The sequence below is a fragment of the Metarhizium robertsii genome (genome assembly GCF_000187425.2).
Source record: "Metarhizium robertsii ARSEF 23 chromosome Unknown MAA_Scf_2, whole genome shotgun sequence".
In the NCBI taxonomy this organism is placed as follows: Eukaryota; Fungi; Ascomycota; class Sordariomycetes; order Hypocreales; family Clavicipitaceae; genus Metarhizium; species Metarhizium robertsii.
The window spans coordinates 5,344,044-5,358,667 of NW_011942160.1; the positions used below are offsets into that span (position 1 = coordinate 5,344,044).

Genomic DNA, 14,624 nt, shown 5'->3' on the forward strand with positions numbered 1-14,624 from the left:
CTTATTGGACTGTGTATCGATGTATGAATGAGGGTGCCACGTCCATCGCAGTGCGGGTTTGGCAGACAACGTGGTTTCAAGAGTATTGGAGGCGAATGTGCGTTCGATGTGTAGTTTGAGTGTTGAGCTGGGGCTGAAAGTTGGTGGTCTCGTGGGTGGAACTAGACCTGGATCAATGGGATTTTCCCAGTTGTTGAGATGGTGCACTGGACATATGATCAACTTTGATGGATGTCTATGTTGAAGTGAAATCGGGGCATGCCATTCTTGTATAGTCGTCCTGTTTGGTTTGGAATGGGTTTGCAGGAGGTTTGCATTTGTTGGTGCAGCCCGCGAATGCTGAGTTACCCTGCACGAGGGTTGGTCGGCAGCGGTTTTCACAATGGTGCTGTATGAGAACCCGATATTAATTATTCGATCCTTGAAATAGGCGCTGAGTAACAAAAACAATCAACCTGGCTGTGTTGCTTTGATTGTTCCGAGCGCTGCCGTCACTGCTGTCTGTGAGGCGAGTTCAAGCCCAGAGGACAAAGAAAGAGCTGGTGCTTGTATTCATTGTTCCGTCATTGTACGCACAACACACTCTACGCAGCCCAACCACCTTTGAAAGCGAGCATCGATTGAAAAGGATCCATCACAGACTCTCAAATCATCACTCGCTTCCGGATACCAATATTTGCCGTTGTTGAAAACACAAGCCGAATGAAAGCACCAGCTCGCCCAGCACGTGATCAGCTTGAACCCTGGCAACACAGCCGTCTTCAAGCGTGGGGTGCAGTCGAGCTACCGATAGTTCCATCTTCAGCCTTGCCTTTGGGCTGCGCGGATCGACTTACATCGACCCTGCATCCACACGTTGCGCCAGACCAAACCGCCGGCCGCCTGGTCTCTGTGCGAACCGCTGTGCGGCTTCCTTTGCCGTGGAAGTTGGATATCCGCCCGTCGGGCAACTCATATTCTGCCCGCACGGCTGCTTACACTCAGGTCAATGCCCAGACCACGACGTCCTCAACCTCGCAAATCGAAGTCGCGGCGCACCGTCGACACCTCGGACGACAACGACTGGTATACAATCAGGAACATCCTCGACGAGCGACTTGTAAAGGGCCGTGTGGAGTATTTGGTGGACTGGGACGACAATCAGAAGACAGGAGAAGCATACTCCCCTACCTGGGTATGTTCCCGTTGTCCTACCGAGAAGCCTCCTTGAACAGCGCTAACCATCTGTCTGGCACTTTAGAGCCGAGAAGTTACAGACGCAGCCCGAGACGAGTGGGAGCAGAGAAAGCGGTCACGCGTGACTGAAGCGACTGAGGTTCGGACCCAAGATAGCCAGGACAGCCAGCCGCCTCGACCGTCCAACTGGCGACATCTCCAGAGACCCCAGACAGCTGGCCCGTCTGGCGCATCTCGTCGACGACGGTCTCCTTCCGACGGCGTCGACACACATCGCCCTGCCAAGGTTGCCAAAGTCGCACATAGTGCCACGCCATCAGAGGAACCCGTGCCATCTATTGTATCTATATCTTCTCCTGATAGCCTTGACGACCCTGACGGCCTCGACCGTCTTACGCAACAAAGCTTGAATGCTCCGCGCTCTCAACAGCTTGTTGTTGAGCTCGAGATCAAGTCGGACTTTGATACGTCAGAATACGCTAGCCAACACAATACCCAGAGCAGCAGCCAGTCGTCGCAGCCAATTGCTGAGTTGGAAGAACAAGACGAGCGGAGTCTCTTTGCCTCTCAGCTTTCCCGACAAACTATTCCTGATTCGCAAGAGCCTTCTGGACAGACCTGGACGCAGGATAAGCAAGTGACTAGCCTTGCACCATCCTTACAAGCTTCACAGGGCGGAATATCTGAGCACGAGCCTCAAATTTATAGTTGGGCTCAGGCTTCTTCTCAGCGCGCTGGCCACAACGAGGAACCGCCTACTTCATCTCCCCGGGATAGTTCCAATTACAGGGACGAGGAAAAGAGGGACCGGGATCAATCCAACTCCAACATCCCGTCTCATCAGCCTGCCCAGGAGGAAGCGCAGTCCCTTGTTGCAAGCCAAGACTTCGACCCAAGGGCACCTGCAACAAAACCGCAATCTGTTCAGTCTCCCCAGGGAAACGAGAATCTTGCTGCTATCCCCACTATCAGTCCCGTGTTTCTTTCCCAAGTGGTGGCAGCTGAATTTAATCTTCCCTCGAGTTCGATCTCTAGCCAAGAATCTCCCCATAAAAGTGTGGTTGTCGAGACTCCGTCAGACACCAAACAAAACTCGGCCAGCACCCACCCACTGACTACTGATCTTGCTGCAGAATTTCGGGACCAATCTCAGGGCGAGTCCCAGGACGCCCAGGTGCTCCAAATCGACCCGTTTGTCTCGCACGTAAGGGCCTTCTCTGTCAGCCACGACACAGCCCACACATCACCCACATTATCTCCTCCGAAAATTGATTCACAATCTTCGCCCGAGCCTCCTTTCGCCATCGCAATGGAAAGTCATAGCTCCGCGAACCCGACGCCACAACCATCAGCTGTTGATGAGCTGAGCCAAATCCTCAACTTGGATAAGGTCATGGCTGAAGGCCCATCACATCCTCCAGAAGAACATCCTGCTGAACACTCTACGCCTGCCGAGATCCCAGCTACCAATCCAAGTATCCAGGACCATGACCAGCAGCCTTTGTCTGCTGAACATGAATCTGCAGGCCCTCAAAGTGAGCAACTAGCATTAGACCCCCCGTTGGTTTCCCGGATTTCTGCCGTGGTCTCAATGAAGAGTATCGTTGACGCAATCTTTGCACATCCAGATTTACCTGCCTCTAGCACAATGATGCTGGACGCGCTACATAATCCTCAGCCTGAGTTGTCCACCGTGTCACCAGCAGACATCTCAAAACAGCCCGATCTCGCTGCTCCTCTACCTCTAATGCCGTCACTACTTACTCACGACAACCTTTCTTCAAACGCCACGAGAAGCTCTGGCGTGTCTGTCCCAATGGGACAGCCTCAACAAGACCAGGAGTCAAGCGATGATTCTGGTGATGAATCTCAGGAACCCATCACACTCAGGCATATAATCACACTGCCTTTCCAGGCCAGTCTGAGGCCACTGTATGATGACACCTTGCTCGAATCAAAGAGGGAGGTAACACAGTTTGGCGCCATATTCAATAGCGAGGACTATGTGGAGCCAGACGAAACTCTCGTCCAGAAAATTGACCAAGTATTTAGTCGGCTGCACAATATCTGCGACTATCCCCCGGATGCAGTGGGTAGCGCCCTTGAAGATTTACCCTCTGACCAGCTCATTAAATATTGCTACGATGCGAACCCCAAGTTCAATTTTATATATGAACTCCTGCAAGGGCTTACCCAGGATACTGAAGTTCTAATTGTAGCCAGGTCTACTGATCTACTCAGGCTCCTCTACCGCCTAACCGAGACACTACAGATCAACTGCGTCTGTGAAGAGATTGGTAAATCTAGAAGTGAGTTTACTTCATCTATAGCCAGGGTTACTCTTATTCTTCCAGGAAAGAATGTTGAGGAAGATGACTTTGACATTGTGATTGGATATGATCACTCCTTCGGTGGCTCGGAAATTCAGAAGAAGCTGGAGCCAGAGATACCAGAAGCGCGGTCACCAATGGTGTTGATATTGGTCACCACACACTCTATTGAGCACATCGACCTCTACATCTCCGATGATTTGACACCCTTGGAAAGGAAGAATGCCCTCATGTCTGGGATAGTGCGGTCCAGACACCTTGTGAGCGACCCCGATCGTGGATACTCAGAGCCACACGAGATTGCCAGCTTATTCCTCGACTATTTGAACGGACAGACCGAAGAAATAACCTGGAAGCCTATACCTGTCCCCGAAGACGTGATGGATATCTATCTCAACTCCCAGTCACGCTCGCAGATGCCGGTCGAGGGAACACCGGAGCTTGAGAATGCCCGAAAGCGCAAACTTGTAAGCTAAACCCCTCACATCCAATGACAACAATTTCGTTAACAATTTATAGGATGACTCTGATGATGAAGATGTGAAGCGAATGCGTATTTTGCCACACAGGCAGTCGACAGTGCAGACAAACGAGGCCCCAGTACCCGATGATGTAAAGGCACTACTAGACTCTGCAAACATCGAAAACACGCCCCTCAAGGCTTCTCATGTTCATATCAGCGTGCCAATATCTGTCTTACAAGTCTTGGCTGAGAAGGTATGAGATTCCACTGTATACCCTTTAAAGCAGTTGGGGCTCCAGCGATGTATCTTTCAAGCATTTGGGCCAATAGCCATTTCCTGCTCATCCATACATCTACAACGGGAGACAAAAAGCCTTTCACTAGATCAGGTACCTGGCTATCGCGCTCTATACTAATATATTATAATATAAGTCGTGATAGCCAGGTACCTGATTTGGTTAAATGTTTTTTGCCTCCCAACATACCTCGTTTGGGCCTTAACGCTTTAAAGGAATGAAGAATTCCTTTGCTAACTTCTTCAGAACAATGAGCTCAAGCGTCAACTAGAGGCAGCAGACAGAGACGCAGAGTACAAAAGTCTTATCTCCGGACTCGAGGCCCGCATCAAGGAATACCAGAGGACAAACGCAAGGGTGTACTCGTCACAACGAGAGGCCCTAGAAGACCGCATCAAATTTGAGCGAGAAACCCGCAAGGCCGAGTCCAACCTTGTCCAAGCCAACGAAACGGCTCAGCGAGACGCGGAAAGGGCCCAAAAGAAGATTGCTGACCTCGAAGCAACCGTTGCCCGCCTAACTGCTGACCCTTCCCACCCAGACGAACCGTCTCCCCTATCCAAAACTCAAACGCTCCTTCAAGAATCCCTCGGGAAAATCGTCATGCTGGAAAAACGTCTCGAAAACGCCCACAAGGACGCCGACTACGCCCGTAGTCTCTACCAAGACGCAACTGCCACATCTAGTGCCCTGCGTGGCGAAAACGCTGACCTCAGTGAACAAGTCGCCGAACTGTCCAAAAAGACGCCAGAAACACTAGGCAAGGTTCACGAGATTCAGGCAGATGCCACAATTAAGACATATCTCCATCAGATTCAGGGTCTGAGGACGCAGCTTCGCGAGCGGGAGCTTGAACTGGACTACACCAAGGAAGAATTGCGGACATTGAGAAATGGACGCAGGGAGACTCGACAGGTCAGCGTGCCACGGAGCCCAAGAATGGGCGTGATGAGTCCCAGAACGGGGAGGGCGACATACGGCAGCGCAGGCGGTTCGACTAGCAGAGGCACGAGCCCGGCTCCTACAAATGTGGAGGGCGCGGGTGTGCTAGCAGGTATGCAGTTTTTGGGGCAGCCTGCGAATGGGAGGTGGCAGCATCTTAGGGACTGAGTGGCAGGCAGCGAGTTTGGTGCAGAATACTCTGGATACGAGGGATAGTGAGGACGTTTTTTTTTTCTGCATGCCAGTTTGCCTGGTTGGCGTTTGGGTTGGACTTGTAGCCCTGCCTGTCGATATGATTTGTTGAGGGCCCTTAGCCTACAGTGGGAGGCAAACCGTATTTAACCACATCAGGGGCCTGGCTATCGCACTCCATGCCGTAATGTACCACAGTATATCAGTATATACTTCTTGACGGGCAAATATATTCTGCTACACACTGTACATCTGCGAGATCTTGAGCCTCGATATTGAATTCAGATTCCATCTTGATTTGTGAACGGTAGCGCCGTCTCCTTTGAGGTGTCATCGGGTTCAATAGGCAGCAGCTGTGGGATGACAACATTAACATATCAAATTGTGATGGCCCCAGTTGAAGAACCGGTTACTGCAGAGATGGTACCGTCCAATATGGATTATAATATAACACACTGGATTGCGGCTTGTTCCTTTTGTCAAAACAACCGATCCCCCCGGTCTATCTTTGCCCCCCTGTCGATCCGCCTAGAATAACATGTACAAAACGATTTGTTTCAACCCCGTGGCAGCAAACAAATTACTCCTTTACAAGAAACATCGCCTCCCCCAACAACAACTCTTCTTCCCTGCTCTTAGAGTCCTGGATATATTTTAATATTGATTTTATTTCCCCTCGGGATACAGGTCCTCCTTCAGGGGAACGCCGAGCTCTTCCCGGAGGCTCTTCAGCTCGTTGAGATATTGGTCGTACTGGCCCTTATTTTCGACCTTGGCCTTGACGCCTAAATGGAGATGCCGAGTCAGCGCCAACGAAAATGATGTGTACCTAGGGGTAGCAATGGGTATTCCGTGCGAGCAGTTGGGCGCAATGCCAGCCGCCGAGTGATGCACCGACATGTCAATTGGTTGCAGCATCAGACGTACCCTCAAAGATGCGGACAGCAGTAGCAAAGTCGTTGACCCTCCGGGCGGCCTTGAGGGCGGCGGCAATGACGGAGGTGGAGGGGACGAGATCGTAGGCAAAGGCGTTGTTCAGGTTGCGCTGGCCAATGGCAATTAGTACGAATCATATGACTGCGATGACCCGAATGGGGTGGTGGTTGGACGGGGGGCCGCGGCGTTAAAAGCTCGCAAGCAAAAACGTACCTGGAGCTCAAAAACATCCTGGACGCCGTCAAACTCCTTCTCGAATCTGAATTTGATAATGGGTTAGCCATTGACGCTTCTAGGAATACATTTTGCATCTTCCGGGGTGTCTTTTGGTATGGGGGGTTGGCATTTGCAGCGCAGCAAGAATATTGCGCTCATCCGGCCCGGCCCAGCTAGGCTTCTTCGCGTCATTGCAAGTATCCGGACATCGGCAATTCCGGGTACGCTCCGCACGGAAAAAGGCACCAATAAAAAGCGAACCGGTACCGTATAAAATTCGGTAGCTGCAGCCACGTATATAGAGACAAGGCAATGGCTCACCTGGCAGTGAACTCCTCAAAGGTCTCCTCGGCGTGCTCGCCTCGTCGGGGCATTGAAGTGCTGAAGGCGCGGACCATTAGGGGCTGGGCGGCGGGACGAGCGGCGGCGCGAAAGAAGGTGGTTGAGCCGCGAGCGGCAACGCGAAGCATGGAGGCGGCAGGCATCGTGGGACCTGTGTTGAGGAGGGTGCGGCGAAAAGAAGAGGTTGTTGTCGATGGTGGTGATGTGGAACTCAAAGGGCGGTTGTGCGTTTTTTTGGGCCATGGTCTTTGGCTGCAGATGTTCGGAAGTAGATGGGCTGATGTGAATGACTAAGCCGTTTGTTGGACGACTCCGGGACAGGGTAGTGGAGCCGTGCGAATTGGGTTTCTGTAGCGCCGAGTATGTACAATTAAAAGGGAATCTTTACAGTGCTTTTTGTCACGGATACTGTGAGTCGACTTGTCTCGTTGACAACGCTTTGATTTTGCCCGTTTCCAATTCGTCGCAAGCAAAGCAACCGCCTTTGGCACGGCTACGAGTGGTCCATTCATGTCCATTCGTTGTCCATTTTGTTTGGCTGGCCCTGACTGGGCCGGTTTGCCCATTAACCCGGATAATGATCAAGTTTGAAGTCGGCTGCACGTTGACTTCGAGCCTTGCAACCTCAATTTTCTGGCCACAAGTCACGGAGAGTCCGACTTTAGGACTTTGAGCTAATTGGTTTGCGCCTCCGACAGCCGCACTGATGGCATTATGGAGTGCGGCCCGCGTCCGATGCTGTGGACTTCAGGACCAAGTATACGGAGGTGAGTCAATACTAGTACTACCTAAGTAGGTAGTTATGCCACCATCATCTTTGATGCACTCCGCAAAGTTGTCGTTTCGAGGCCCTGTCATCATCATCCTTTCCCATAGCTGTCGCCCGCTTACTCCTTGCACGACAAGAAGCGGCTTCGTCTTGTATCTCTTATCTGAGATTGCTCACTCTCGAGTGTCACGGACATGACGACAACACGGCGGCCACTTGCCCGAGCTTCATGTACTTAAGTACCTAGGTAGACAGACAGCACACTCAGAAGGTTGCAATGTAGAAGGCACTTGGCGGCAATTTTTTCACGCCGAGGTCCAGCCCCCTCCCCAGACAAACCGTGCCTTACCATTGAACCTCCACAGAGTCATTTAAAATTCAATTCAATTTCAAGACAGCTGATGCTGGAGAGACGCTAGCAGAGGACCGGCTATCCAGGTACTCCATACCGATGCCACTAACTAGGCTCTTCTTGATTACCGAGCGCGCAAGACGCCTAGCCAGGTACCTAATACTTTTAAAGAAGCTGAGCTCCCCCAGCTCCTTATCCCGGCTCACGTGATGCATCTCAAAAAAAGCGAAAGATTGCGGACAGGGGACGGTGATTGGACGGCACGCCAACCCCGACGAATCACATGCGGGTTGCTAGATGTGCAAGAGCTAAATTGGAAGCGGGAACGAAATTTCCCCTTTTTGAGCGCGAGCCAGTTTTGATGCGGGCTTCCAGCCGTTTTGATTCGGTGCCTCCTCGTCATCCTCATTTTCTTCTCCTCCCCTTCCATCTCTCCCTCCCTCCTTCCTTATTGTCCGGTACGTCCGTCATCTTGTGTATTTTATTAATTCTTCGACTGATTGCTTTTTTGTTAGCAAAGGACCATTGGCATTCCGTTTCTTCTAGTCACTCCTTGATTCTGTTCTTGTGTGACCCGCCACGTCCGCACGTTGGTAACGGAGACTCTGTCGCGTCGGAAGCGTGGTTCAACGCCCCCCAAAACTTCAGTCTTATCGGACCCAAGTCGAGTGCATTAAATCAACACCCAAGACGCTTCGATCTTTGCGCCTTGCCACATCGCAGAAATCGAACTTGCTACCATTGCTAGCTTCATATCGGCCCCCAAGTGGCATCATGTCCGGCTTCTTTGAGCAGCTCCCGCTGCCTACGATCGACCGCCCTTTCGGCGTCCATCTATGGCCCATCTTCAGCAAGGCCTGGGAGGCTGTTGTTGGATATCCGGCTGAGGAGTTCAAGTTTGTTCCTTTTGAGACTCCCATGTCGACTCTCAAGTCGACCTCCATCTTCATCGTTGTTTACTACATGATCATTTTTGGTGGCCGCGAGTTGATGCGCAGCCGTGAGCCCTTCAAGCTCAAAGCTCTGTTCCTCATCCACAACTTCTACCTCACTGCCATCAGCGGTATTCTCTTGGTCCTCTTCATTGAACAATTGGTTCCCGAGCTCTACCATAATGGTGTCTTCCATGCCATCTGCCACTATGATGGCGGTTGGACCCAACCTATGGTTGTCTTGTACTACGTATGTCATATTAGATTACACTGGCACTGTGCTTCACTTCTTGCTAACTCAGGCCACAGCTAAACTACCTGACCAAGTATCTTGAGTTGTTGGACACTGTCTTCCTCTTCTTGAAAAAGAAGCCGTTGAGTATGTGTATTCTCAATTGTGAAGGAAAACCACTCGCCGCGACATGGCTAATCTCTTTGTGCCTACAGCCTTCCTCCACTGCTACCACCACGGTGCTACTGCTCTTCTCTGCTACACTCAGCTCATTGGCTCTACCTCTGTCTCTTGGGTTCCCATCACCCTGAACCTGACTGTTCACGTCGTCATGTATTGGTATTATTTCCAGAGCGCTCGTGGCATCCGCATTTGGTGGAAGGAGTGGGTCACTCGTCTCCAGATCATCCAGTTCATCATTGACCTCGGTGAGTAAAGCGCGCACAAGAGGGCGGAAGGCAACTGTTTGCTAATTTTTTTGACGTCTAGGTTTTGTCTACTTCGCCTCATACACCTACTTCACGTCGACCTACTTTCCATGGCTGCCAAATGCCGGCAAGTGCGCTGGTGAGGAATTTGCCGCGTTCTCTGGTATTGCCATCCTCAGCTCGTATCTGGTCCTCTTCATCTCCTTCTACTTCGCCACCTACAAGAAGGGCGGTAAAAGCACCACGCGCAAGTCTTTGCGACGCATGTCCCAGGCTCCTCTTCCCGACCCTCTGCACGTCCAGGCTGCGGTCGCTGCTAACGGCAAGAGCAACGGCTACACTAACGGTGCCACCACCACTGGGGCGAAGGCTCACGGTGCCGCTACTCGCTCTCGCAAGGCATAAAACGTGCCATCGAACCATGTGTGTCAAACATGGACGTGGAAGTACGTGCGCAGTCTTGTGTGAATTTGCAGAGAAGACGCAGTTCAGACATAGATTCGACCGTGGTTGTCCCCGAGGGGCTCTCTAGAGGACAAACAGCTGAACTCTTGGCCACTTACACTCGGTCACCGTGATGGCCACTATGGAATAATTTTCTGCTTTGCTTGTACAAAAGTGAACTTATCTATTCTTTTTATTGGAGAAATTAGGGAGGCTATAATACACGGAGGATGAAGAATTGGATGGACGTCGAATTTGCTAGCGAAGTTCACGGTCCACACTGCCCTGGCGAGGGTGGTTTTTAATACGTCTTTGACAGTCATGACAGCGGGAGGCCGGCTGATGAATGGTACGGTTTCGCATTTGGGTTCAAGGTGTTAGCATGGCAGGACGGTCAGTTTTGGGACAGAGTCTCTGGGCTGAGTTGCGGACCGCAAGGCAGAGCGTCGGGTTTGCAGACGACGGATTGCGACTTGGATCATTTTATTCTGTCGACCTCTGTACAACTGGTGCATAAGAGCGCGCTCCCGGTTTGGAGCATGCATAGCAATTATAGAAAGCGGTAATAAAAGGGATTGGCCATGAATTCGAGTGTGGACCGGTTGACAGCCGAGATATGAATTGGGGACGTGTAATGCGTGGATGCGTCGACAAAAGATGAGGCGAGGCAGAGAGGTGGGCTGCACCAGATGGCGACGTGTTGTTGGAGCTTGCATCTGATCCCTGCTCACTCGACTTGCAGGCCCCCGGCACCAACGCGGACACATTGAAGTGGGATTGAGGCTTTTGCCCCTGGGCCTAAAAAAACTTGGCTCTGGTCCCCCGCTGATAGCCGTATGGTGGGCAAAGCATATGCATGTAGTAGTGCTGTGGTTTCTCAGAGTGTGGCCTTGAATGAATGGATGGATGCCTTGGTGATGATGCTTCATCAATCTGTCGCTTGCCCCGTAAGCGCCCACGAGCTGGGCATTCCGGGGCACGACATGGATATGGATGGTTGCCGCTGCCTCGAGTCCCTGGCCCAGGGTCAATCCTCTCGTCCGTCCTTCAATAGCATGTACCCACACTCATGCACAAGCCCAGGCGTAAGCACAGGCACATGCACGCACTTTGCGCCTGACGGCCATATCGTCGTGTCTTGTTGGCGGCGACATTCTCTTCCCTTTGTTTATTTTTACCTTTCCGTCGATGTGACACGGCACCCTTTGACCTTGAGTGCTCTTTTACAGCCAAACGGAAGGCGTGCCACGGCTGTACGAACCTGCCTGTGCCTGTTGGGCGTCGAGGGACTCCTGGCGAGGAAGGAACGCCCCTCAGCCGCCACAGCCCAAGGCACCACAGAATACCACCCAGCTGCCACCTCGTCCCGTCCAGTCGTTTGTTTGATGCCGAGACAGACAACACAGTGACTAGACAAGAGAACAGACATGTTTTCGCGTTGGACAAAAGAGCCTTGCTTCCCGAGACGAATATAGGTCCCGGCGTTAAAGTTGTATTTAACACCATATCAATCCTCTCTTCATCCAAGTCGCGAAAGCTCGCACCACCACCACCACCACCGCGCGATACAAGCTCCCTTGGACATCAACCATTTATGGGCTTGCCAGGGCAAATATCACCTTCTCTTTCCCCAGTAGCTGCTCATCATGAGACTGCCATTCAGGAAGAAAGACAAGAAGCGGGACGGCCCGTCATCGCCTGTGCCAGCTGAGTTTCGGTCCATCGCCGCACTTGATTCTTTGCGCTCCCCGCCGTCACAACTCTCTGCGAGAATTTTGGCCCAACTGCCCGATGAGGTCCTTCAACGGATTTTCATTTCTGTCTGCCCGCAGGCACTGGATAAGAGCTATGAGTCGTGTGAAGAAAGTGCGAATGACGAAGGCTGTATGCTCTGTGACGTGCGAGACCTGTCGCATTGTACACAGGTAAATAAGAAATGGCGAAGAGTTGCCCTTCAAGTCTTGTACGTTTACATTCAAGCTGTTTGGTTCTGAGGACTATCAAAACTAACTAGTGCGTGGCCTGCAGATATCACAGTGTTCGAATCGATCCCGTTCACTATTGCAGAATGGAGGCTTTCTTGGCAGAGCAACGAAAGAAGAAATCTCGATTCAATAAAAATGGAATTCCGGAAGACCCAGCACTTGCGCGATTGAAATTACTGCGCCGAACCATCCGCGAAAATCCCACGAAAATCGGCAGTCTGGTTCAATTTCTCAAAACTCCATACATGATTCGAGAGTCGTGCCATATAGAATTAGCACAGGTGATTGCTAAGCTACCCATGCTCCAATATGTTGATCTCCCCGAGGGTATGTTTCGCGACGATCCTGCATATACGACGTTGCGATTAGAAGTCCAAGCAAGGTGCCCCTTCATCAAGAAGGCGACATATGCGAGCGGCGCGGAGCGCAGTTTTGCTACGCTGGTCTCGGGTCATATCTGGCCAGGTCTTGAAGTGTTGGAGCTGACTAGCTTAAAGATTGACCCGCTAATACTAAGGGCTGTCTTGTCCTGCTTGCGTCAGCTTCGCGCTCTCAAGGTTTCGGAAACATATAGCCTTTCAGATGACGTTCTGGTCGCTGACGAAAGCCTGCCTCCTCTGCCTGCTCTAGAGGAATTGATTCTCAAGGATACGCCCAGCCTAACATCAGCCGGGCTCGTGGACTACCTATCCCGTAATGAGACATCACAAGCCCTCAAGGTCCTGACCCTTAAAGACACAGGCATTCAACCTTGGAAGCTTCAAGAAGTGTTGGCAGTGGCCCCGTCGCTCAAGACTTTGGCCATACAATCCAGGGTTTCTGAACAATTCCCTTCCAATGAGCCTATTCAGTCACTGACGCACAAAGGCCTGAGGACACTTCGATACGAAATAACAGGTACACCATCTGCGGGACCGTTTGCAACGCAGGGGTACTATTCCTACCTTTCAAACTCCGTTTTGGCAGGGAGTCTGCCTAGACTGCGCAGACTCTATGTCCTTGACGAACAGTTCCCAGAGCAGTTGCAGAACCTGCCTCCTCCGATGGCGAGTTTTGCTGGGGGGCGAGCCCGAACTTTATCCAACTCATCCGCACATATAATACCGTCGGTTCATGTTTCGCCTCCGGATATCTCTTTGTCATCCCCTACTCATCAAGGACTTGGCAACCTGTCGTCTCCTACTCATCAAGATTTTGGCGGCGTCTTGTCCCCCATCCGCAAGAACTTTGGCAATGTATTGCCTTCCCGTCAAAATTTTGGCAACATGGCGTCTCCCGTCCGCCAGAACTTTTCAAATGCTGTCAGTCCGAACCGTTTCAGTTCCAACAGTCTGTTCGCACAGGCAGCCGGCGGTTTTCCTCCAACGCAGACGCTAGAAATCTTCAGTAAGAGTGATGAATTTGGTCAATGGAACTTTGCTCGGGTGGATTCGTTCACGGGAGCAGCCGCAGGGCCGCCTCGTCGTCCGACTAGCAGCTACGGGCTGGATGCAGACGTTACGGGCCAGGGCTGGGACCGTGGTGAAGCACGGCGTAGTATCATGATTGGAAATGGAATGAGTGGTTTCTCACCGGCCCCGAGAGATGATGGTGGTGAAGGCTTTACATTCGGCCCCGTCCCCGTCCCGGGTGGTGCGAACCCATCGACACCAAGGAGCAGCACAGGCGATGTAAAGAGGGCCAGAGGCATGGGAAGTATATGAATATTAATGGGATGAATGGGATGAAGGGACGTGGGACGTGACATAAGATATGATGGTATGTGTGGCCGTACCTGGCATAGTAATTACAATGGTGATTTGGGAGAATGATTGATGGCATATCATAGCCAGTTGCGTTAATAGAGCGTATCTATCATGTCCTACGAAATAATGTACATTCAGGAAAAGTAGATACAGAAATCTAGGTATTCAGAGCATGCAGAAGGCTAATGCTGATTCTAGTGATTTGTCAACAGCTCATCACATCCCGCTATAGCCGACTAATCAACATCGGACGTGTGCATACCGTACAATCCTCGATGCTTGCGCCCCGCAATCTATCATGTATCCACTGGTCGACTCCTAAATTAAAGTGTTCGATTGCGATTTATTCCAGGGATCCATCTGCATCAGCTTGTTCGATTTTGACGCGCGGGAATGCAAGTGGACCGCGACATGGCGATGACCTCGCCGGCACAGTATTTGTAGGCCCCCATCAAGAAACAGGGGGTATCAGGGGCCATGAAACACAGAGCAGGATGTATGTACAACGTACCGTCTGGCCATGCCTTGGACACCGCAGGTCTGCAGGTGTTGGCAGCCCAAAAAAATAATTAAAAATTAGCCAGCCAAGTCTGCCCGTTCATGTACAAGGACGAATCGCATCCTGCTGTGTTGTGTTGCACAGTTTCGTACTCTGCAGAGAATGGGGAAGTGGCGTCCAAGAGACATGTGAAGATGGGCGTGCGTGGAAACTGGACAACGCATCGCCGCCGACATGGACAATGCATTGTTTACGGAGTACCTGATGCCTCGATGCGTCGCTCGTAAACGGCCAACTGAGTCTATTTCCCTTCGCCTCCCTTCCCTTTGGCCACTACAGGAAAAA

At 51.5% G+C, this 14,624-nt stretch overlaps 4 protein-coding genes across 4 annotated transcripts; 3 read left to right on the forward strand and 1 right to left on the reverse strand.

Annotated features, from left to right (window-relative positions):
- Positions 1–988: 988 nt before the first annotated feature.
- MAA_07871 (Chromo domain/shadow) lies at positions 989–5,375 on the forward strand (the record flags this gene model as incomplete). The annotated part of the gene is made up of 4 exons (XM_007825869.1): positions 989–1,174; positions 1,241–3,973; positions 4,026–4,223; positions 4,512–5,375. The coding sequence occupies 4 exons, from the start codon at positions 989–991 to the stop codon at positions 5,373–5,375; spliced, it is 3,981 nt and encodes a 1,326-aa protein (XP_007824060.1).
- A 690-nt stretch (positions 5,376–6,065) lies between these two features.
- Positions 6,066–7,036, reverse strand: MAA_07870 (Cytochrome c oxidase, subunit Va; the record flags this gene model as incomplete). The annotated part of the gene is made up of 4 exons (XM_007825868.1): positions 6,066–6,184; positions 6,327–6,444; positions 6,549–6,594; positions 6,873–7,036. The coding sequence occupies 4 exons, from the start codon at positions 7,034–7,036 to the stop codon at positions 6,066–6,068; spliced, it is 447 nt and encodes a 148-aa protein (XP_007824059.1).
- Positions 7,037–8,788: 1,752 nt separating this feature from the next.
- Positions 8,789–10,011, forward strand: MAA_07869 (elongation of fatty acids protein 3; the record flags this gene model as incomplete). The annotated part of the gene is made up of 4 exons (XM_007825867.1): positions 8,789–9,196; positions 9,256–9,325; positions 9,394–9,606; positions 9,668–10,011. The coding sequence occupies 4 exons, from the start codon at positions 8,789–8,791 to the stop codon at positions 10,009–10,011; spliced, it is 1,035 nt and encodes a 344-aa protein (XP_007824058.1).
- A 1,685-nt stretch (positions 10,012–11,696) lies between these two features.
- Positions 11,697–13,738, forward strand: MAA_07868 (F-box domain protein; the record flags this gene model as incomplete). Its single annotated transcript, XM_007825866.2, has 2 exons — positions 11,697–12,013; positions 12,079–13,738. The coding sequence occupies 2 exons, from the start codon at positions 11,697–11,699 to the stop codon at positions 13,736–13,738; spliced, it is 1,977 nt and encodes a 658-aa protein (XP_007824057.2).
- Between the last annotated feature and the right edge of the window lie 886 nt (positions 13,739–14,624).